This window comes from Carassius auratus, chromosome 11, assembly GCF_003368295.1.
Source record: "Carassius auratus strain Wakin chromosome 11, ASM336829v1, whole genome shotgun sequence".
Lineage (NCBI taxonomy): Eukaryota > Metazoa > Chordata > Actinopteri > Cypriniformes > Cyprinidae > Carassius > Carassius auratus.
This window is the reverse complement of record NC_039253.1, coordinates 6,649-31,139: the sequence shown is the minus strand read 5'-3', so window position 1 is coordinate 31,139 and position 24,491 is coordinate 6,649. Positions and strand designations below refer to the sequence as shown.

Sequence of the window (24,491 nt, the reverse complement as noted above, 5' to 3'; positions counted from 1 at the left end):
CAGGTCTGGTTTCAGAATCAAGTCACTGAGGGTGCACTACATCTATTTTGGCATACTGTATATTTGTATGTTTTATTCGCTCTCGCTTTAGATACTGTAGTACCTCTCCTCTCCACCAGGGGGTGATGCTAAATACAGATTCACACTTGTTAGATATTTTTTTAGGTAAACGAAGGAGTCCGTGTGTGACAAGAACATGGCGACCTCCATATGTAGGACGTTGAAATACCTTCAACCGACAATATGTCTGAATATAAAGGTATGAAATTAAACTTTTACTCCAGCGGGGCGCCTTTTACAATGTGAGTGTGTAGTGCTCGTATAATTTTCAGTGAATGTGCACATGCATGCTGAAAATGTTCATTGAGTGTCAACTGGAGGCTGGGGTCCATATTATAAACGCTTCAGGGATTTATTTACCTGTTTTTCCAACACTTTTCTTTTTGTAAAAGGTCAAAAATACATGTAAACTATATTCCTTTATTGTCCAAATCTCTCTCTGGTGTAATTCAACTGCCGCAGCCGGTGTTTGTTCCGATCCGCACAAAGAAGCGCTACTTCATTCCTCCAGCCGTGAATGTGAAACAGAAGAGCCAGAGCGAGCAGGAGACTAAAGCCCGGGCTGCTGGTGTGGTGGTCCGACAGCAGTACATAGAGAGAGCCATCAACATCTCATGCACAGGTACTTATGTCAAACTGATGTTTTTTTTGTTTGTTTGTTTGTTTTTTTGTGGATGATTAGAGCTTACAGCTCATGGAAGTCAAAAATCCAGTATCTCAAAATATTAGAATATTTCCTCAGATCAATCAAAAAAGGATTTTCAGAACAGAAAAGCTCTGTTCTTTTAAAGTATGTTAATTTATGCACTCAATACTTGGTCAGGGCTCCAGCATCAGTGAGGAGTGGCATGGCTCTGTCGAGGCACTATTGGGTCTTCAGCTCGTCTGTATTATTGGATCCACTGTTTCTCATCTTTCTCTTGAAAATATCCCATAGATTCCACATGGGCTTCAGGTCAGTCTAGCACAGTAATATCATAGTCAGCAAACCACTTGGAAGTAGTTTTGGCACTGTGGGTAGGTGCTAAGTCCTGCTGGAAGAGGAAATCGGCATCTTTATAAAGCTTGTCAGCAGATGGAAGCATGGAAGTGTCCAAAATCTCTTGGAAGACAGCTGCATTGACTTTGGATTTGATAAGTCATGCACCCCAAATCATCACTGACTTGGGAAACTTGACACTGGACTTCTCCAGTCATCCTTCAGACTCCAGAACTTGATTTCCAAATGAAATGTAAAATGTACTTTTATCTGAAAAGAGGACTTTGGAGCACTGAGCAACAGTCCAGTTATTTTTCTCCTTATTAGACCAGATAAGATGCTTCTGTTGTTGTTTGTTTCAGAAGTGGCTTGGTAGCCCTTTTCCTGAAGACGTCTGAGTGTGGTGACTCTTGATGCACTGACTCCAGCTTCAGTCCACTCCCTGTGAAGCTCTTCCAAGTGTTTGAATCAGCTTTGCTTGACCATATTCTCAAGCTTGCAGTCATCCCTGTTGCTTATGCACCTTTTCCTACCCAATTTCTTCCTTCCGGTCAACTTTGCTTTTAATATGTTTTGATACAGCACTCTGTGAACAACCACCCTTTCAGTTATGACCTTTCTATGACTTAACCTCTTTGTTTAGAGTGTCAGTGATTTGTCTGGACCATTGCCAAGTCAGCAGTCTTCCCCATTATTGTGGTTTCAAAGAACAAAAGAAACCCAGGATTTATATTGTAGGGATGGAAACTCGATTGAAAATATTCAGATATTTTGAGATACTGGATTTTTGACTTTCATGAGCTGTGAACTCTAATCATAAAAATTAAAACAAATGTAAAAAAAAATTAAATAAAAATGCTTTACATGTAATGAATTTAGAATGTATGTAAATAAAGTTTACATTTTTTAAAAAGTTACAAACAAAAATAACTTTTTCACAATATTCAGATTTTTTGTATATGTAAACTCCTCCAGTACAAAGTCTGGAATAATACATTTACTACTACTGCAACTAATAATAATATGCTTTTTATATGATATGTGTACATCGGCACAATTTACTCCAGTGTCAAACCTTTAACCATAAACCTTCAATGTGAAACATACAGTAAAAGTTTGATTCTTGTATGACTTTTATTTATTTATTTGTATTTCCATAGTTGCAAACACAAAGCAGCAAAAACTATATTCAGGATTGCTGGAGATCAGAAATGTTTCTCAAGCACCAGAGAAGCATATTAGAATGATTTCTGAAGGATCATGTGACACTTGCATCGCAGGAATCAATGTCATTTTAAAATAGAAAACAGTTATTTAAAATTGCAATAATATTCCACAATAGTACAATTTTTTTCTGTATTTTTGATCAAATAAATATAGCTTTGGTATAAGAACATTCAAAAACATAAAAATCATAAAAAGTTCAAGACTTGAAATTTTGTAATATGCTTAGTATTTTATTTAGAAACATCTCTGGAAATCTCTTAAATCTTGAAAATTGTTCTTTAGCTGTTAAATCAACATCACTTGTTTAACAGTTTTTCACTTTTTTTTTTTCATGCAATTTTCTTTTTTAGCGGGCATCTTTGATCCGTATATTCCTCCTGAAGGAGATGCACGGCTCTCCACGCTGTCCAAAGAAGGTCTGAAGCAGCGCACAGAACAGCTGCGTCAGAGCGCAGCATCACAGCTGGCGTAAGCACCACCGCAGCCTCAGTCACTCTCTATAAACCTCATACTTCAGATGCTGATGTACTTTTGGTACTATTTTCTGTTTGACAAGGTTTCGTAAAATAAAGGACCATGACAACGAGTTCTCCACTAAAGAGTTCCCAGCACTTGCTCAGCAAATCTTCATCGATGCTCATGCAGCACTCACACAGTAAGAAAGAAATCCTGTTTTATCAATAATAGTTACTGCTTCAAAGTTTTACTGTCTTTTCCATTTTTCCCCACTTACAATATCTGCATTAATAAATATCACATGTCCTCTTTTCCTTCTACTCAGATTTAACAAAGAAAAGCTTCATTCTTTGGTGACCGAGAGGTGTTACCCTGTAAGTAAATCTGCATGTGAATGAACTGTCAGAATTCACAATTGAGTTATTCAGCTTATTATTTTAGCCTAATTTCAGACTCCAAGGAAAACTATGAAAATATACTTGAAATGAAATAAAGGTTAACTTAAGTTAAACCCTTAAAAACCCTTAAACGAATTTTATTTCAGCTAGTTGGCAAGGCAAAATTACTAATTTCCATTAACTTCATTGACCAAAATAACTAAAACTGAAATAAAAATGAATAAGACATACTATTTAAAATGTGTATAATCAAAATTGATAAAATTGCTTAAAAAAAAAAAAATTCAATAGTATATCAGTGTTATAACACTGACTCCAATGTGTCCTTATTCAGCATTTCAGATTGTCCAGTGTGTGTGTGTGCATGTTTTGCAGGAGATGGTTCGGGGGAACCGTTACAAGACTCTGCGCTGGCGCTTCATCGAGTCACTGGAGCCGCCGCGGGTCGTCCATGCTAGGTGTCCTGACATGATCAGCAAGGGCAACCTGTACGGTCAGGTGACTCTCCGTGTGCATTCTAGACAGGTCAGTGTTTTAGACTAACAGTTCTGTGTAAGAGTGTGACTGCTAGTGGTTTTTCAGACATCGGCATCAGCCAATAAGTTTTTCTGTTTGGCAGATGTGTTTGAGGCGGGACTTTTATTTTGATGGCACTGAGAGCTGATGCGCACACAGTGCTCACATTCTCCCTCTTGTTCGTCGTCAGCATTAACAGTTCTGTCTGATACGGATAGAAGTCTGTCTAATAATCCAATAGGACTGTTAAACAAAGGAATTAAAATGTTATAAGTATTATAACGATTGCTTCTATTATTAGTAATAGAAAGGCAAACATTATAATACTTTCTCGTTTGCCGTCAAATACACATTTACATTATTTAAACAAATCTTTAAATGGCTAGTGAAAATGAAATTTCACAAACCTTGTAAACTTAGTCGAATCCATCTGTGAGATCTTGTGAAGTGTTTGTTTCCTGAATGATTGCGTGTTCTCTGCATGACTTTTGGTCCGTGCAAAATGCAAATTGAATGCTTTAAACATTAAATTTGTGATTTTAAATTAAGATGCGCTTTACGCATTTGCCCACAGTCATAATAATGTCATTTTCACTGTGTGCTGTATGTAAAATGAGTGCTACCTTGACTTTATCTGAAGAAATGTGATTCCTAATGCACACGAACATCCCAGAATACTGAGTGCTCTGTTGTAAACAATTTTCTTCCTTTTTAATTATATTTATATAAAATATTTATTTATTTGTGAAAAATACTTCTGTCATCTAAAGTATGTTTATTTTACAAATTTATTTTTTAATCCATTTTAAAATTATTTCACATTTTTAAATATGAATTCAAATAAAATTATATCGGCCATTGGCCACCCTGCTTTCAAAGATGTCAGCGTCGGCTGTCAAAAAAACAATTTGGTTTACCACTAGTGACTGTATGGGAGTACTCAGATTTAAGGCTCATGATACTAATCTGTCTCTTAGACACTGGCAATCTATGACCGCTTTGGCCGGTTGATGCTTGGGGATGAAGATGAACCCAGGGATGTCCTGGAATACCTAGTGCTGGAGAGACATCTGGTCAACCCCTATGGGCGGTGGAGGCTTCATGGCAAGATTGTTCCAGCATGGGCTCCACCAAAAGATCCCATTATTAAGGTATGAACAAATTGGATCAAAGAGAAAATTTGGAATGTTTTAACTAATCCTTAACATCTGACATCTGATTTCTACAGACTGTCATAATTCCTGGTCCTACGCTGAAGCCTGAGGAGGCATTTGAGGATCTGCATTACCAGGTGCCAAAGCCAAAGGCAGTACAGTGGTACAAGTAATTCTGAATGTGGTGCCTTACTCCATCCAACACAGATCCACTCTGTACAGACTGATTACCAATGATTAAAATAAATAATGCTGTATTTATAAAAAAAAACTTTGGTTGTTGCCTTTTTCTAATCACATTTGGCACTCTCAAATAACTGTATTCAAATATAGACTTGTTATACGTGGTTATCAACATGGTGTTACTTTCATTAAACATGGAACTTTATGAAGATCGACACCTTGCATTTTGCAGTTTAAAAGTTTATATCAGAATACTCAATTGACACATTTTAAAGAAATATAAAAATATTTGTTGCATTTTTTACATTGACAGAAGTTAATGTAAACTACGTTTGGCTACTGTTGAAAATTGACTTGGTTCTTACAAAAATCATACCTCATACAAAAGCACAATCTTTATGTTCCTAGTTTGAAAAGCTGACATTGCAAGTTCTGTCGAAATGATAGAATAACTCAAAAATAAACTCAATTGTCTAACTCTGGTAGGAATTACAAGTGCAATCTAATGGTCATTACCTGTGCTAATATCTGTTATTATTTTTCAGAAGCAACATTTGTAATTATGTTGAATTAAACGTAGACAAAATTTGTGTTGTAAACCCTGAACATTCAATTTCACATCCTCATATAAGGTGAACTGTGTTCTATGAAACATCCTCTATTTAATGTTAAAACAAGTCAAATTTAGTCGTCATATTTTTATAGATCAAGAGTACTTTGCCCTAAAACAAGATTAGATTTTTTTTATCACACATACTGTCTGTGTTATGTAATTTCACATTGTAAAGTGTTGTTTTTTTTCCAAAGAAAACTTAGTAGATGGGCTTCTTGTCAGAAAAATAAAATGGTGCTACTCTGTAGATTTGTAAATTAACCAGTTTGAGACATGAAACATGCTACAAATGCTGTTAAATTTATGTTTGTCTAAACCATGAGTAGACCAAAGAGCTGTTAAACATACAACTTTTGAGACTAACAACATTAATGTGTATATCAGGACAGCTCGTCTCTTAACTTAGTTACTTAGTAATATTAGTCCAATGTTTTTTGACTGAAAATTTGTTAAATGAGACTTTCTAAACATTCCACCCAGGGTATGTTGGTGATGAAGGATTTACTGAAAATATAATCTACATAGCCATATGAACACAAATACACACAAAACAATACCAAATTAAATGGGGTGTTTTTGTTAATGTAAGGCCAAAAGGGAATGTGCACAGGAGAGCAGTCAGTCTTCAGACATGGTTTGTTAAGCTGAAGAGGGAGAAAGTTGGCATAGGTGGAGTCCTTTCTTAAATAACAGTCAGTGAATTGCCCTGATGACACTGGAGGGACATTCTGCATAAAGCTGAAAAGTGTGACCAGTGGTCCATTTTGTCACAACAAGTCTTTAAATCAGTATAAAGCACAATGATACTGCCCTGGCAGTTCACAAGTCTGGAGGGAAGATGAAGGCCTCTGCAGCAGTTTCTGCATCACCATCATCTTCCTCTGGTATTGTCTCCTCCCAAGTGAAGACATCTAAATTATCATGCACTGTTATAGATTCTTGTCTGCCCCCTCCCATTTCCCAAGGGCACAGTGCATCACGTCGAGCCAGAGGAGGGTTAACTCTCATCTCTTCTGCTGTCTGTATGCCTGTGTCTGAAGGGTGTATCTCACTAATATCTGGGGCAGTTTGACTTGTGCTGCTTTCTATTGCTGGTGGTGTTCCCATATCATTTTCCTTGGGACGGACAGATTCTTGAGCACTGTCTTGCCTTTTTGATGAGATGGCATGAGTGCAGTCTTGTGGCACAGATTGTTTGGGTGATTGTTTTGCCTCCCACGGACAGGCATCTGAGTAGACTCTTTCTTGTTTCTGGAGGGTCTTCACTGGCTCACCTGTCTCCCAAGGACAAACATCTGCATGGACACTTTCTTGTTTCTGGAGGGTCTTCACTGGCTGACCTGTCTCCCAAGGACAAACATCTGCACGGACACTTTCTTGCTTTTGCAGGGTCTTGACTGGCTCACTTGTCTCCCAAGGACAAACATCTGCATGGACACTTTCTTGTTTCTGGAGGGTCTTCACTGGCTCACCTGTCTCCCAAGGACAAACATCTGCATGGACACTTTCTTGTTTCTGGAGGGTCTTCGCTGGCTCACCTGTCTCCCAAGGACAAACATCTGCATGGACACTTTCTTGTTTCTGGAGGGTCTTGACTGGCTCACCTGTCTCCCAAGGACAAACATCTGCATGGACACTTTCTTGTTTCTGGAGGGTCTTCACTGGCTCACCTGTCTCCCAAGGACAAACATCTGCATGGACACTTTCTTGTTTCTGGAGGGTCTTCGCTGGCTCACCTGTCTCCCAAGGACAAACATCTGCATGGACACTTTCTTGCTTTTGCAGGGTCTTGACTGGCTCACTTGCCTCCCATGGACATACATCTGCATGGACACTTTCTTGTTTCTGCATTGTCTTTAATGTCTCTGCTGTCTCCCAAGGACAAACATCTGCATGGACACTTTCTTGCTTTTGCAGGGTCTTGACTGGCTCGCTTGTCTCCCAAGGACAAACATCTGCATGGACACTTTCTTGTTTCTGGAGGGTCTTCACTGGCTCACTTGTCTCCCAAGGACAAACATCTGCATGGACACTTTCTTGTTTCTGGAGGGTCTTCACTGGCTCACTTGTCTCCCAAGGACAAACATCTGCATGGACACTTTCTTGTTTCTGGAGGGTCTTCACTGGCTCACTTGTCTCCCAAGGACAAACATCTGCATGGACACTTTCTTGCTTTTGCAGGGTCTTGACTGGCTCACTTGCCTCCCATGGACATACATCTGCATGGACACTTTCTTGTTTCTGCATTGTCTTTAATGTCTCTGCTGTCTCCCAAGGACAAACATCTGCATGGACACTTTCTTGTTTCTGCATTGTCTTTGATGGCTCTGCTGTCTCCCATGGACAGACATCTCCACAGACACTTTCTTGTTTCTGTGTGGTCTTCACAGACTCACTTGCTTCCCATGGACACACATTTACATGAACTGGCCCCTTGTTTGTAGCACCCACCTTCTCTTCCGACATCCCAGAATCCTCCACTTCCCACGGGCAAACAGTTGCTTTCTTAGGCATGGTCTCTTTTAATGACTGTCTTGTAGTGTCTTTTGGTTCAGACTCCAAAGAACTTACATTAGTCACAGGAGGTGGTGGTTCAGGAAAATCACTCATTTCTTGTTTCAGTATACAACTTGGTTCCTCTGAACCTGTGTGTCTCTGCATCTCTTGGTCTACTGGACTCTGTTTTGCATTAACACAAATGACCCTTTCACCATGTTTTATTGAGTCACTAGAGGTTTTGATGGATCCCTGTCTAACCTGAGAGATATTTGTGTCTAGTACATAAGAAGAGCATGCTTCAGGCTTCACATTTACCTGCTTCTGGGTGTCTTCAGACATAGGAACTTCAACACTGGTATTATGTATATTGTCTTCAGTGACTCTTGATGGCTCACCATCTGTTTCCCAAGGACAGACATCGGTATGTACGTTTTTGGTTTGCAATTGCTCTACTTCCACAACCTCCCAAGGACAGACTTCAGAAATGCTGGTTTGCTGAAAAGGTTTTGGGACATCCCATGGACATACTTCTGTATTAGGAACACCCAATAATGATTTCACTTGGAACTCAGGGGGTTTGAGGACATCATTACTTAGTGTCACAGATATTACATTACCAGGTGCCAAAGCCAAAGGCAGTACAGTGGTACAAGTAATTCTGAATGTGGCGCCTTACTCCATCCAACACAGATCCACTCTGTACAGACTGATTACCAATGATTACAATAAATAATGATGTATTTATAAAAAAAAAAACTTTGGTTGTTGCCTTTTTCTAATCACATTTGGCACTCTCAAATAACTATTCATATATAAACTTGTTATACGTGGTAATCAACATGGTGTTACTTTCATTAAACATGGAACTTTATGAAGATCGACACCTTGCATTTTGCAGTTTAAAAGTTTATATCAGAATACTCAATTGACACATTTTTAAGAAATATAAAAATATTTGTTGCATTTTTTACATTGACAGAAGTTAATGTAAACTACGTTTGGCTACTGTTGAAAATTGACTTGGTTCTTACAAAAATCATACCTCATACAAAAGCACAATCTTTATGTTCCTAGTTTGAAAAGCTGACATAGCAAGTTCTGTTGAAATGATAGAATAACTCAAAAATAAACTCAATTGTCTAACTCTGGTAGGAATTACAAGTGCAATCTAATGGTCATTACCTGTGCTAATATCTGTTATTATTGTTCAGAAGCAACATTTGTAATTATGTTGAATTAAACATGTAGTCAAAATTTGTGTTGTAAACCCTGAACATTCAATTTCACATCCACATATAAGGTGAACTGTGTTCTATGAAACATCCTCTATTTAATGTTAAAACAAGTCAAATTTAGTCGTCATATTTTTATAGATCAAGAGTACTTTGCCCTAAAACAAGATTAGATTTTTTTTATCACACATACTGTCTGTGTTATGTAATTTCACATTGTAAAGTGTTGTTTTTTTTGTTTTTTTTCCAAAGAAAACTTAGTAGATGGGCTTCTTGTCAGAAAAATAAAATGGTGCTACTCTGTAGATTTGTAAATTAACCAGTTTGAGACATGAAACATGCTACAAATGCTGTTAAATTTATGTTTGTCTAAACCATGAGTAGACCAAAGAGCTGTTAAACATACAACTTTTGAGACTAACAACATTAATGTGTATATCAGGACAGCTCGTCTCTTAACTTAGTTACTTAGTAATATTAGTCCAATGTTTTTTGACTGAAAATTTGTTAAATGAGACTTTCTAAACATTCCACCCAGGGTATGTTGGTGATGAAGGATTTACTGAAAATATAATCTACATAGCCATATGAACACAAATACACACAAAACAATACCAAATTAAATGGGGTGTTTTTGTTAATGTAAGGCCAAAAGGGAATGTGCACAGGAGAGCAGTCAGTCTTCAGACATGGTTTGTTAAGCTGAAGAGGGAGAAAGTTGGCATAGGTGGAGTCCTTTCTTAAATAACAGTCAGTGAATTGCCCTGATGACACTGGAGGGACATTCTGCATAAAGCTGAAAAGTGTGACCAGTGGTCCATTTTGTCACAACAAGTCTTTAAATCAGTATAAAGCACAATGATACTGCCCTGGCAGTTCACAAGTCTGGAGGGAAGATGAAGGCCTCTGCAGCAGTTTCTGCATCACCATCATCTTCCTCTGGTATTGTCTCCTCCCAAGTGAAGACATCTAAATTATCATGCACTGTTATAGATTCTTGTCTGCCCCCTCCCATTTCCCAAGGGCACAGTGCATCACGTCGAGCCAGAGGAGGGTTAACTCTCATCTCTTCTGCTGTCTGTATGCCTGTGTCTGAAGGGTGTATCTCACTAATATCTGGGGCAGTTTGACTTGTGCTGCTTTCTATTGCTGGTGGTGTTCCCATATCATTTTCCTTGGGACGGACAGATTCTTGAGCACTGTCTTGCCTTTTTGATGAGATGGCATGAGTGCAGTCTTGTGGCACAGATTGTTTGGGTGATTGTTTTGCCTCCCACGGACAGGCATCTGAGTAGACTCTTTCTTGTTTCTGGAGGGTCTTCACTGGCTCACCTGTCTCCCAAGGACAAACATCTGCATGGACACTTTCTTGCTTTTGCAGGGTCTTGACTGGCTCACTTGTCTCCCAAGGACAAACATCTGCATGGACACTTTCTTGTTTCTGGAGGGTCTTCACTGGCTCACTTGTCTCCCAAGGACAAACATCTGCATGGACACTTTCTTGTTTCTGGAGGGTCTTCACTGGCTCACCTGTCTCCCAAGGACAAACATCTGCATGGACACTTTCTTGCTTTTGCAGGGTCTTGACTGGCTCACTTGCCTCCCATGGACATACATCTGCATGGACACTTTCTTGTTTCTGCATTGTCTTTAATGTCTCTGCTGTCTCCCAAGGACAAACATCTGCATGGACACTTTCTTGCTTTTGCAGGGTCTTGACTGGCTCGCTTGTCTCCCAAGGACAAACATCTGCATGGACACTTTCTTGTTTCTGGAGGGTCTTCACTGGCTCACTTGTCTCCCAAGGACAAACATCTGCACGGACACTTTCTTGCTTTTGCAGGGTCTTAACTGGCTCACTTGCCTCCCATGGACAAACATCTGCATGGACACTTTCTTGTTTCTGCATTGTCTTTGATGGCTCTGCTGTCTCCCATGGACAGACATCTCCACAGACACTTTCTTGTTTCTGTGTGGTCTTCACAGACTCACTTGCTTCCCATGGACACACATTTACATGAACTGGCCCCTTGTTTGTAGCACCCACCTTCTCTTCCGACATCCCAGAATCCTCCACTTCCCACGGGCAAACAGTTGCTTTCTTAGGCATGGTCTCTTTTAATGACTGTCTTGTAGTGTCTTTTGGTTCAGACTCCAAAGAACTTACATTAGTCACAGGAGGTGGTGGTTCAGGAAAATCACTCATTTCTTGTTTCAGTATACAACTTGGTTCCTCTGAACCTGTGTGTCTCTGCATCTCTTGGTCTACTGGACTCTGTTTTGCATTAACACAAATGACCCTTTCACCATGTTTTATTGAGTCACTAGAGGTTTTGATGGATCCCTGTCTAACCTGAGAGATATTTGTGTCTAGTACATAAGAAGAGCATGCTTCAGGCTTCACATTTACCTGCTTCTGGGTGTCTTCAGACATAGGAACTTCAACACTGGTATTATGTATATTGTCTTCAGTGACTCTTGATGGCTCACCATCTGTTTCCCAAGGACAGACATCGGTATGTACGTTTTTGGTTTGCAATTGCTCTACTTCCACAACCTCCCAAGGACAGACTTCAGAAATGCTGGTTTGCTGAAAAGGTTTTGGGACATCCCATGGACATACTTCTGTATTAGGAACACCCAATAATGATTTCACTTGGAACTCAGGGGGTTTGAAGACATCATTACTTAGTGTCACAGATATTACTTGCTTGTCACTATACTGTCTTTGTAATACGTTGTCATTCAAATTCTGCTTCCTGATCTCTAAGACCACCTCCTCTGACTCCCATGGACAGATGTGAACTGGAGCAGAATGTTTGGGACTCCTTTCAGGAGAATCAGTAGATGGCAGCCGTACTGCTGTTTGTTTGACAAGGCAAGGCTTTGTGCCTACAGTAGTCATAGCCCGTCTGTGTGTCTGAGGGGTACGCTTGTCTGAAGCTGCACTGCCTGGGCACAGTCTCATGGAAGTAGACAAAGATTTCTGTAGTGTTCCCTCCCTAACATTACTCTCTTGTAGGCTTTTCTCTCTGCTCATACTTCTTCCAACTTCCCCAATGCCTTTCGCTGCAAGTAGACTTTTGGTAGTGGAGTGGAAAGACAAAACCTGAAAGCCCTTGTTCTTGCCGGAGATTGTGTGTGGTGACCCTGGAGCGCTAGAGGAGATCAGAGGCTTGGGATTTGTGGAATCACCATCAGACTGAATACCATTCCCAGTTTCTGTTGCAGGAGGTGGCAAGAATTCCCATGGACAAACATATAACATCGTTGGTGACATGGTAGCACCAGGTGATTTGGGCTCTTCTTGTTTCGAAATGGAATATGTGACATGTTTTTGGTTCTTGTTTGCAGGGAGCTCCTCTGGAACCTCCCACGGGCAGACCTCCGCCTTGTCAAATGACTCTGAGAGCAAGGCACTTGAAGTCTGCCTCTTTATATCAACATCCACAGTTAGCTGGCGCTTAACTTCTGGAGCAGCTTTGCCAACAAGCGACAAATGTTCAGTGCTTCTACAAGAAGTCACAGAGCGATGGTCATTGCGTTCTATGACACTAAGTGACTTTTGAAACCTGCTGGGCTCTGGAAGTAGAAGGTTAGTGTCTACCGATAGATTGTGGGCACTGGCAGACTTGCAGACCAGCAATGTTGCGTTGATGGATCCTGAGTCAGAATGCAGTGAAACCCTTTTCTCTGTGCCCCTTATGGAGGAGTTTAATAGGGAGACCTCCCTTTCTGGGGTACAATCATAGGCACTATGGGACTTCCGCAGCTTTGGAGAGGGCTGCATTAAAGTTTCATTCATCTTGTTAATGCTTGTGGTCTGATGACTTTTGTAATAAGATCCTGATCTGGTTATACTTCCTATTGCAGCATTGACATCCTTATCTTCACGACTGCATTGTCTGCTTAAACTTTCTGGGATCTCACTGATCCGTCTTATAAGGGACCGTCCAATGCTGAGGCGAGAACTGCGCTTCTTCGGAAGGTGGGGATTGCTGTTTGCCATCCTCTTGGTCTTATGGACTTCCAGCTGAGAATACAGTTTCTTCAGCTCATCCTGGTGCAGAGGAGAAAAAGGGTTTCAGTTGAGGAAAGCTGGAGGGATCAGTACAGTAGGATGGTTTTTGTGATGGTATGTCCACAACAGGACGGTCAACAAGCACCAAGTGACAGGGTATTATTTCAGAAGAGGGCAAGTAAAGGTACAGGAGGAGGAGAAAACCAACATCGGTAATAATTCTGTAATTTTTTGAAGGTGATATTTAATAATAAAATTGCTCGGGACATGTTGGCTCATGGGGACAAAGGTTTGAGTCCAACCTGGGTCATGTCTCAATACCATTCCCCTCTCCCTTACCCCTTGCAGAAATCTTTCCCATAAAATAAATGCAAAACGCTAAACTAGCCTCTTTAATCTTGTTTTAATTAATTATTATGTTTATGAAATGTTTATGAAATGTTAGTATCAAATTATGGACTTGGTTTATATGATTTAAATTACTTTAAAAGAAAAGGTCAAATTTATGCCATAATACAATGCCATAAAGTGTTAGTGTGTTTGATTTTCTTAATATGCAAGTGTGTGCATTTGTGAGTTAGTAGGGCTGCTGCAGGGCAAGGTGTTTTACCCGAATGTCATCAGGGTCCAGGCTGTGGTCACTCCAGCAGTTAGAGTTGAAACTACTGTTGAGGTAAGAACATGAGCGTCGCAAGTCCACCTCATCCTCATATACTTCTGCAGCTATTTCCTCTCGGCCGGTCCGAGACATGTGGAGAAACTGCAACAAACACCAATGCTGATTTTTGCTTGGGACAGGCTACTTAACATTAATATGAGAAATGTGTGATATGTGCGCAGGTTTATCAGAAAGTACTTAATAAATAGATAGAGGCTGCATCTATTTTGAATACTTATGCTATTTACTAAAAGCAAAGCATGCTGATATTCTCGACAGTACCTTGGGTACAAAAAGCAGGCCAAGCGTTACAGTAATTGTGACATGCGTGTGAGTGAAGAACAGCAAGAGCATCCAGTCAGGATGAACTGATGGTCTTGCAAATCTGAAAGATACAAAGAAGTCCATAGAACAACCTCTTATGATTACTGTTAAATCAAACTTTATTCCCTCACCTGAAAAGATGAAACACAGAGGAGAGCAGTAGCTCATTGTGGATTGCGATGCTCATGTAACGTGGTTCGTGAAATGCTGAAGGTACCGTCTTCACTGCACTGCACAGGAAACTGCCCCAGCACAGAAATAACAGCTCCGCTGAGAGAAAAAAAAAACACTTTTTGTTAACTTTAGAGCTTTTATCTGTCACATTTACAAATATGCACAACAACAATAAGACACTAAAATATCCTGTCTTTGTCCTTTCTATGAAGGGAAAAAAGGTATAAGGATAATTTGACTTTTTTAAATATTTATATTATCAAGTTTAATACAAGTTTCTAAGGTTTACTCCATTTGGTCCAAACGAAATTTGCTTTTCCAAGATCGAAATATAATTTTTAAAATAAATTGCATGTTTATAGATGTCATCTCTGTGATATAATTTCCTGTTTTATGGTTTGCTTGTCAAATTAAATAGTTTGACTACATGGCGACCAAACGTATTCTTTATTCAAAAACATTACTCTTTACATGAGACTTAATAAATAAATAAATAAATGTGATCTACAGACAGTTGCATCTATTCTAACTCTGGGCCCAGTGTTGCTTTTTAATGTAAAAACATCTAATATTAAAAATCTCACATTAGTACATTCTGAGGATTCATATAGGTCCTCTCTGTGCATCTTCTTTGACTTGTTACATGCCATCAAACAAAAGTATTTTTCCCCAAAAATATTACTCTTTAAATGTGACTGAGTTATACTAAAATATGAAAATAATTATATCGTATAATAATTATGTATTTATATGATATATATAAAAAAAACAAGTATCACATCATTTACCACTGACAAAATGAAAGACAAAAAGCTATTTCTGTACAACATAAGACTTACACATCAAGACAAGAATGATTATCAATTTAATAAAGAAATAAGCCTCAAGAAACTGTGGTTTATGTCAGCTTCTTGAGGCTTATTGCTTTTATAAAATGGTTATTCCATAAACATAGTAAGGTTTACAGAATAAAATACAGAATAAAATAGTGCAAATAATGTGTAATGATATAAATAAAAGCAGTATTCATCCACCAAACAATTCAGTTCCTCAGAAACAGTTGTGGTTCCAATAAAGTTGTTATCGAGCAACAGAAGTAAACAAAGGTGTGTGTTTGTAGTGTAATTTACAATGGCTTCAAACACAGCTCAACCAATCAGAATCAAGGACCGGAACTATTCGTTTTATAATAGAAAATATACAGTGCTAAGTATTACAGGTTATGGTGTCGCATCATAAATAATCCAAAGTTTGTTGTGTAAGGTGTCTTTGAATGTCCAAAGGCATTCTGAGTGTGCCAGAATTATTGTATAAATCTATTTTATCTCGTGGTGTCATTTCAGGTCAGTCCCTCATTTACTTAGTCAAATGTTTGACATTATAGCAGTAACATTATTATTATTATTTGTTGTGTTATGTTATTAGTATGGTAGGTAGTGGTTAATGCTGAATCATATCCAATGACAGCGGTTAACAGTGTTCAAATCATCAGCTAAATGCTTCAAAGAACATTAAATTATCCAGGACCATTCATCCTTTCATTTGTCTGATCTATTAATGTGCCCCAGTTTCAGTTAATCCCTCTGTCAGACACTCAAGAAAACCGATGGACTGCTGCCATCAGTCAAAAAAGACATCACTTACCCACAGCCATCATGTAGTCCCACCGGTCCAGGTCACACACGTTGAAGCCTTGTCCTCCTGAGGTGGTGGAAATGATCAGCAGTGGAACATTCCTGTCTCGATTCTGAAGGACGCCCACGGTCCACGCACACAGGAACCAGCTGACAGTAAGCACTATAACTCCCAGCATCCTCAGCACACCTGTGGTAGTGATGTATGGTACTCTCTGGGCTGTACGCGACAGAAACACCTTCAGCACCCTGGAAACATGTGACCACGTAGGCTGCTTTATCAGGTTTATCAGTTTTTGTTTTTTTTGTTTTTTTGCCTTAAAAGCATTTTTCACCTAAAAGTGATCAGGCAGACCAAACTGTAAGTCACAGAGACTTGAAACTTGGAGGGATGGTAGTACTCACACCATCTACAATGTCACCAAGGCTATCCCCAGTCGGCCTGACGGTGGCGCTATAAATGGCTATAACTAGTCCGATCAACTTAAAAAACTGGTATGTTGTGTCTTTGTCCAAAGTGTCACAAGTGAGGAAATATCCGTATTTAAAAAAACATGGCCGTCACCGACCAATGAAATTTGAGCACCTATTGGATGAGGATAACGGAAGCTGATTGGAACAAAACTCAGTGGGTCTGTTTGTCTCTTGCCACTAAAGGCCTGTGACAATTTTGAAAGAAATTGTAAAACGGGTGGTGTTAACGAGTTTTATACCTCTGTAATTACGCAGCATTTCACATACAGACACAATATACCATACGCTAGACCTCTTCACTGTGAACAACTTTGTCCCAAGAACAACTGCTGTCAATCAAATCTTTTGTGAACTATTTGAGATTGTGAAAAACATACCTTTGCGAACTAGTCCTAGGTTATTTGCTCTAAAAAACGCTGCTTCTCTGTCTCTCAAGGTCAATAGTTATAAAAAATATGTTTTTAAATTTTTGGGATCTTTAGAGTTTGGTTAGCTATAATGGGATTGTTTAAAAAAAATCAAAATGGGCATGACCAACTTTTTGTACTGACATACTGACATCCTAAACTGATCAACTGATTTTATACGCTTTTTATGTTTATCTTTATATCCTGTGATGCATAGCTGAATTTTCAGAAGCCATTATGTCACATGATCTTGAAATCATTCTAATATGCTGATTTGCTTCTTATCAATTTTGAAAACCGTTATGCCTATTTTTTTTTTTTTTGTTATTTAGCATGGAGCGGCTCAACTCATCCTGGTAGGCAGCCTGTTATTTCTAGAATGGCAGCAGGACTTCAAAAACACAAATGAAATTGCCAAGTGATTTTTTAAATGCTTGAGAATAGCATCTTATTTTGCAACATTTCATCTGATGGATGTGCAGGTGAGATGGAGATGGAAGGATCTGAGTTTGATAAATCTCAAATGACAGGACTGAAGTGCTACAAACCGGTAAAGCTTGAGCATCACAGTCCCATAGACAATGGCGAAGCCAAGCAGACGGACCCAGCGGAGCAGAATACACCGGAAAGTGCTGGGCTTGAAGTATAAAATGAAGACCTGAAAACAGTTTTTAACATTCAGTATATTTAATGTATCTTTTTGCTAAATAAAAGTGTTAATTACTTTAAAGAAAAATTTAACTTACCCAAAATTTTGAATGGTGGCGTACTAGTCAGCAAATGTTAAAGAAGGCACTATTGTCTTAAATGTGATTTTGTTTGCATAATAACCACACTTATATCCCAATTCATAGTTTTGTAGCATAATTACTAATATAATTATTTTTTTAGATGTTCATTTGTTATTGCATTTGGTTAATCTAGTAGCAACCATAAATAGTTTAATTTTTGATCATTTTCTGCCTTCTCAGTGCAACCCAACCATCATGATTTCAACTGCAGTCCAGTAATCTGAAAAGAAGATTTGAATTACACACTCACTGGGAAGTAAAGCAACAGAGAGCCACACAGGATCAGCTCCAGCAGCAAAAGCCCTGACGATCGGATCCGCTGAGAGATAGAAAGATGGAGAGAAGAACAGGGTGAGAAGTGAAGAGGGGAAGCTGAAGGGAAATTACTAAAGCTGTCAAGCATGCATGAAGTTTGTGCACGTGTCTGAAATGATGCATCGAAACACATAGTATCATAGCATGTAATATATATATATATAATGTACCTTGGTTCTCCTGGACTGGTATGCCAGCAACATGCTGACCACCACAAGGATCATGAAAAGGCCCTGCACAGCCAGGACACCCGTCCTCAGAAGCCAGTCTTCCTGCACCCAACACGGGGCTCCATCCTCGCACTCATCACAGCCGGGCCAACAGGGCAGACACACAGGGACTTCTGGGTAACAAGCTTGAGAACTATTCACGCGGTTGCTCCCTGTAACACCATATACCATCATTTCTTATTCTTTCAATGACCCAATTTTAATTGAACTAAAAAAAACCTATTAAATAATAATAATAATAATATATTAAATTAAGAAAATATATTTTTTTATGAAAATTCAATTAAATTAATTTAAAAAGCTAATTAAATAATAATACATATTATTATGTATTATATATATATATATATATATATGTGTACACACACACACACACACACACACATCATTATATGAATAATAGATAGATAAAAGCAGTTCATCCTGACAGTCAATCCCATGCAGTTTTTTATTTTCATTTTTAACAATTAATTTTAAATTAATACTTTAACCTAGAAAAATCATACAGCTTCATTATAAAAAAACACACATATATTTTTAAGCATTAATGATTTACTTTGACCCTTGTCCAATCATTAATAAATAAATAAATAAATAAAACCTAAACTGCAGTTTAACTTGACAATCAATTATTTCTGAGCAGTTGTTGATTAGAATTTTTAGCATCTAATTATAAATACTTTCAGCTATAATAATCATACAGTTTAATATATTTTAATTTGATTTATTCATGCTTAGTATAGTTCAAATCTATTTACATATTTACTGACATATCACTCGAGACTTACTGATATAAAAATGTAAATTATAATTAAACTTTATTTGGAGTACTACTTTCTTACTTATTTTCTTTATAGTAAGCCTAAAATGTGTTTTAATGTCACTATTGATGAGGATAGTATCATATTTTAATGATCAATAATCAGTCTTTAACTGGAAGGTATTTAAAGTGTACCTGACTTGCAACAGTTCTGCTTTAGCACAATCAAATGTACTTCAGTATATCTTCTGTTGGACTTACTTCTACACAATTAAAGTACATTAAGCACAAAATCAGTTTTTCCAGTTTAGCAGACATTAAGTAAACCAGTTTAGTGTACTAAGAGTACAACTGCAAGGTATTTTTATTTCAAGTTTAAATTCAAAGTTTAAGTTTTAATTCAAAATCCACTTTCAAATATAATTCTTTTTCACTATAGGGTTATCCAAAATACAAATAACTTAAGTTTTAATAAATAATTCAGGTACTATTATATAAGTGACCATGTTAGCTTATATATTATCCAATAAAATAAGACTGAAGCCACTGTAGACTCACTGTAGACTCTGATTTTTGATCGTTTCAAGAATCTTACTTTTGTTTTCTGTGTCTGGATTTGGACTGTAGTAGCCCTTTTTACATCGGCAGCAGTACTGACCCATCCGGAAGCCCTGCTGCGGGATGGATTCACACTGAGGGGAAGACAAAGAAAGAGATATGAAGTCTGCTCATGTCAAATCAACACTGATGTTCCTGCCAGTGACTGAGTATGACTGTGCTCTCTCTGCTTCCTGCCATTAGTTGCATGTGCAGTCCGTCCCCCATCAGCGGTTTATCTGTGAGTGTTGGCTGACCCACACGTCAGACTCACTCTGAGTTAATCTAAGCTAAATCCTAAATGGAGGGGTAATACCTCCATTGACAGAGCTTTATCGTTTTATTCAGGGAAATCCAGCACTGTTCACATACATTTATGCTATTTTCTATTTTACCTTTATTTAATCAGGCAACTGACTTAAGAACATGATTGTTATTTATAAGAGGATGTCATCCTTGTGGAGAGGAGCAATTAGGAATAAATAAAGTATTTTCTCAATCTCTTTTCAGTTTCTATTTATTATTAAAATCAGTTGATTCTTGGAAAGGGGTTATATATTATATCTGTATATTTTACAGTGATCGACTATCTGTGAATTTATTGAAACCGGTGAGTCTTTTATCTAAACTTAATTTCGTTAAAGGGACAGTACAATAAAAAGGAAAATACTGATTTTTGAATCTGTATTTTCCATGTAAAAGTCTGTGAAATGATAAAATATGTATTAAGTAAAACCAGAACTCATTCTGGTCTATGTCATTTTATCCATTTAAATAAAATTAAAAATTAAATAAAAATTACATATGATGTTGGACACAAATTTAAAGAGTTTGTGGCCAACATCATATGTAACCTTATTCATGGGACTATATCGTGCATCATGTCATACTAATGTTTCATGTTATGAATGCATCATCATCACACTGTTCTATTAATATGCTGCTCCTTTCATTTATAGGCGGATCAACTCAATTCTCATTAAATTCATTCATTGTGCCAAATCCTGCCGTTGCTCAACCTGCCAACACCTGTGAGCTTGTGCTCTGGTTGGATGAGACGATGGGGGGGTCTGGGTCTTGTGAAAGGGGGGTGTAAGAGCTCGTGTCCTCTGGGAGGGGGTCGGAGTTGGGTGGATGGGGGGTTGTGTGTGTGAGCATCACAGGATTATCAACCTAATCCTTCAGATCATCCTGCACCATGCTCACATCTTTAAATAGAAGGTCTGGATGAAAGTGGGAGGATGATGATGGAAAACAGGAAACGTTAAACGTATATAACAATCCAGCAAAATAACGAGCAAAGCAGGTGATGTACTAATGGATTTCAAACGTAATATCTAGATAATATACATAGAGAGATGCCAGATCTGATGGCAACAGGCTTAATGAAACAGTGTGGGTTTTAAAGTTAAAAGCATAATTCATGCAGAAATGAATTCCAAACCTGTATGAGTTTCTTCAGTGGAGCACAAAAGAAGATATTTTGAAGAATGTTGGTAACAAAACAGTTTTGGTTATCATTGACTTCCACTGTATGAATAAAAAAACACATTTCTTAATTTTTCGTCTTTTATGTTGAAAGTCATACAGGTTTGGAACAACGTAAGGGGGAGTAAATTAAAGAAGGATTATTTTTGGCCAAGGTATATAATATTATAAATTTTTAAATAGCATCAATCAATCAATCAATAATAAAAAAAAAACAGATCTTGTTATGTAATTTACAGGAAGAATATTAGAGGAAAGCATAGCTGGTAACAAAATTCAGTTGCTAACATTATAGAAGGCAATGGAGAATCAAACATGCTCAGAGAGACACATACAAAAAAATGAATGACTTCACCACGTTTTGAGTGGCTCTTATGCTCTGTTTGTTTCTACTTAGTAAAATCCACCCGTGCTATTATATTGTATATTGCTGCATTCATTGTGAGTTAAAGTGTTTTCTTTTTGATAATGAAAACATGATGAACTAAGCATCTTACAGGCATTGTATTAATCTAAATATACTTATATATATTTTAATACTAAACACTGAAACATTCTACAAATATATATTTTTTACGTTTCCACGACAAAGGAAAGTCTTAAAAGTTCGGATCGACGTGAGGGAAATAACTGAGTTTTCATTTGTGGTTGAGCTATCCCTTTAAATAATGTTAATAAGTTGAACCTTATTGTTAAGTGTTGATTAAACCTGCAGGAAGTCCTAAATGAGATGACTGAATTTGTGTTCAGTGTACAGTACACTCACCTCCATGCTGGTCTGATTACATTGGTGTGTGTTTGCAAACCAGAAGTCTCCACTGGCACACTGATCCACATTGAATCCCTGGATGTTAACATCGACACGGATAACACCCCTACACCACCAAAGCAAAAACACACCAATGATGGAAGACTTGAAATTAAATTCATCGGATTGTTCACTCAAAAACGGACATTCTGCTGCGTCGTTCCAAATCTGATGAATTACTTTCTTCAATAAAATAAAAAAGAAGAACATTTTTGTCTATAAATAATGGAATTGTTCCTTTATGGACAAAAAAACAACTGAAACATTTGTCAAAACATCTTCTTTTGTATTTCTCAGGTGAATAATGAATGTCCATTTTTAAATGAATTATCCCTTCAAGTGAATTGAGACTAAGAAAAATTTTAAAAGACATTATGAGTACACAAACTTAAACTCAGCAAGAAAGTGCACTCACCTGAACTCTGGGTTGAGGTCTGGCTTCAACCCATAAATGGCATTGAGAGACTGAATAACCACCCTGGCAAAAACGGCCATCAATGCACTCAAGGAAAGGGGCTTCGCCCCACCGAACCCCACTGCTATTGATCACATAACTATCCCCATGTGCCCACTTGGGAGTGTCTAGGGTGCTTAGGTCATTTAGAAGAACCCGTTTCGACAAGGCATGGAGGGGTGGAGAGCTAGACTTAAACATATCAAACCAGCGTTGGTCAGGTGCGGGAGGACGGAAGCTGCTCCAGGCAGACGTCAGGTCCTGCAGAAGAATGTCTTGGGTTGTGCCTTTGGAGGCACGGAGCACCAGTTGGGGCTGTTTGATTGTGGGGTCGGCATCGAATGTTAAAAAAGCTCGTCTGACCAAGCCTGGCCTGTCCCCTTCAAGCATGGCCCGCACCAGTGCATGGTACCACTCGATATCCTCTTGTACACTCGTTTCTCTCAGCTCACTAGCTTGGAATATCAGGTTGAGAAAGTTGGCAGCATTAGTCAGAGATGCTATGGGTTGGTGCAAGAGAGGGGAGAAGGTCTCTAGGCAGAGATCCCAGTCGAACAGGCAGCTGGAAACTCTGTGTGCAGGTAGAGGCAGCCAAAGAAGATGAATTTCCGGTGTAGAGATAGCTCTCCGCGGCAGACTGCTCCTTCTCCGTGCTCGCTTTTACTGGAGCCGGACTGGTGGGTCGAGCACTGGAAGTCGAGCTTTTCCCTGCTACAGTATTTGGGTCGGTAAGAAGAGGAGTTGGGCTGAACTCCAAGCTGGATGTGTCCTCAAGTTCAGACACAGTGGTGAGCTGAGCAGAGAGCAGGATGGGAAGTAGCAGCAGTAGAGGTAGCAGACCGACACACGGGCCCATCCTTAAAAAAACTGCTCCTCCAATGCTTTTTGTGAAGGTAAAGATGAGCTTTGTGCTTACTCACATCCTGAAAGATGCTTGGACTTCTTTTCTTCTCTATTCCTGGTTTTGTATCTTCTCTCCTCTTCTTGTTAGTTCAACTGCACTTTGCTACCAACAGCGTCTTGGTTTCACACACAAATAAATGTGCATTCATACATGGACCGACATGCACTCTTCATTTTCAAAGGTGAAGGAGAAGCTCAAAGAGGAGGCAATGCTTTAACTCCATGCATCCTGCAGTCAGCTGTTCGAGTCCACCCTGGATGCGACGATGCTGGGACCAGCACAGCGTGGAGTTAATTGGCCTGCAAGAAAACTGGAGTGAGAAACAGAGATCAACAAGAAACCGTCAACATACCCCCATTTCTCTGTTCACTCACTCTGCAGCCCTCCTGTAAATCTCTCCCTCTCTCCATCTCTCCCAGTCTCCCGGTAGTAGTGAGAGCTGAGAGTGGCACATCTGTTAATGTTGGATTGTTATGATGAGTGTATGTGCATGAGGATGGGCTGATGGAGGAGAGGATGGGAGGGTAATCCTCTCTGTTGGGGTATGCATCAGAATCTCACCGCTTTGTGGATTAACCCAACACTCCCCGGCTGGGTCAGTCATGAGTGGTCTTTTAAGGACTGTGTATGTGCGTGCGACTTTGTGCATCTGTGAATATGTAGATGCAGTGGTTTACAAGTCTGCATCTGCCTGGCAGATAAAGTGCACTGAAATTTTAATCTCGGATAGACCAACTGCGTTCTGAACTGCCAAACGTCTGGTGCAACAATCAGGAAAATTGTAAAAAATCAAAGAAGAAGAAAACATGTTCCACATGTGTTCTACATGAATGAACGTCTGTCAGATCTGTGTGTGTGTGTGTGTGTGTGTGAGAGAGAGAGAAATGATTCAGATAAATCCAGTCATACTGGGTAATGCAGGCGAATCCTTGTTTTGGTGCCATGGCAACAGGGTTCTGAGATTCAGCACTCATTCCTGTGGGGCCCCACCCCCACTCAGGACTGCAGAGGCTGTGTGCATCTATATACATGAACACAATCATCAAAAAAAAATTAATTGTGTAAATGTGTTTTTTTTTTCCTTTATGGATGCATATGTGTGTTCAGCTTTGTGTGCAGTTGTATGCATTTGATT

The 24,491-nt window shown here is 38.8% G+C and overlaps 2 protein-coding genes across 3 annotated transcripts; one reads left to right on the top strand and one right to left on the bottom strand.

Annotated features, from left to right (window-relative positions):
* Nucleotides 1-107: 107 nt before the first annotated feature.
* Nucleotides 108-8,840, top strand: LOC113110620 (39S ribosomal protein L45, mitochondrial-like). 2 transcript variants are annotated; one of them, XM_026274728.1, is made up of 9 exons: nt 161-259; nt 514-682; nt 2,617-2,734; nt 2,823-2,921; nt 3,048-3,096; nt 3,496-3,645; nt 4,614-4,787; nt 4,865-4,927; nt 8,706-8,840. In XM_026274728.1, exons 1-9 carry the CDS (start codon nt 197-199, stop codon nt 8,739-8,741), a joined length of 921 nt encoding a protein of 306 aa, XP_026130513.1. In that variant the 5' UTR covers nt 161-196; the 3' UTR covers nt 8,742-8,840. The 2 variants fall into 2 exon arrangements, with proteins under 2 accessions (XP_026130514.1, XP_026130513.1); XM_026274729.1 differs by lacking the exon at nt 8,706-8,840 and having other exon boundaries at nt 108-259; nt 523-682; nt 4,865-5,049.
* LOC113110621 (probable G-protein coupled receptor 158) lies at nt 5,776-24,111 on the bottom strand. The gene is given in 16 exon segments (XM_026274730.1): nt 5,776-7,638; nt 11,335-13,377; nt 13,949-14,098; nt 14,279-14,381; nt 14,452-14,590; nt 16,139-16,377; nt 17,558-17,667; nt 18,051-18,119; nt 18,286-18,497; nt 19,701-19,797; nt 21,957-22,065; nt 22,414-22,450; nt 22,453-22,482; nt 22,485-22,974; nt 22,976-23,655; nt 23,731-24,111. Coding segments are annotated over 15 exon segments (5,394 nt in total). The 5' UTR covers nt 23,309-23,655; nt 23,731-24,111; the 3' UTR covers nt 5,776-6,405.
* Nucleotides 24,112-24,491: the final 380 nt, after the last annotated feature.

Excerpts from the sequence above, each read along its gene's own strand:
- LOC113110620 (XM_026274728.1), top strand. The coding sequence starts at position 197 with ATGGCGACCTCCATATGTAGGACGTTGAAATACCTTCAACCGACAATA. Across the intron at positions 683-2,616 it reads CATCAACATCTCATGCACAG|CGGGCATCTTTGATCCGTAT; the intron begins GTACTTATGTCA and ends TTTCTTTTTTAG. Across the intron at positions 3,646-4,613 it reads TCCGTGTGCATTCTAGACAG|ACACTGGCAATCTATGACCG; the intron begins GTCAGTGTTTTA and ends TCTGTCTCTTAG.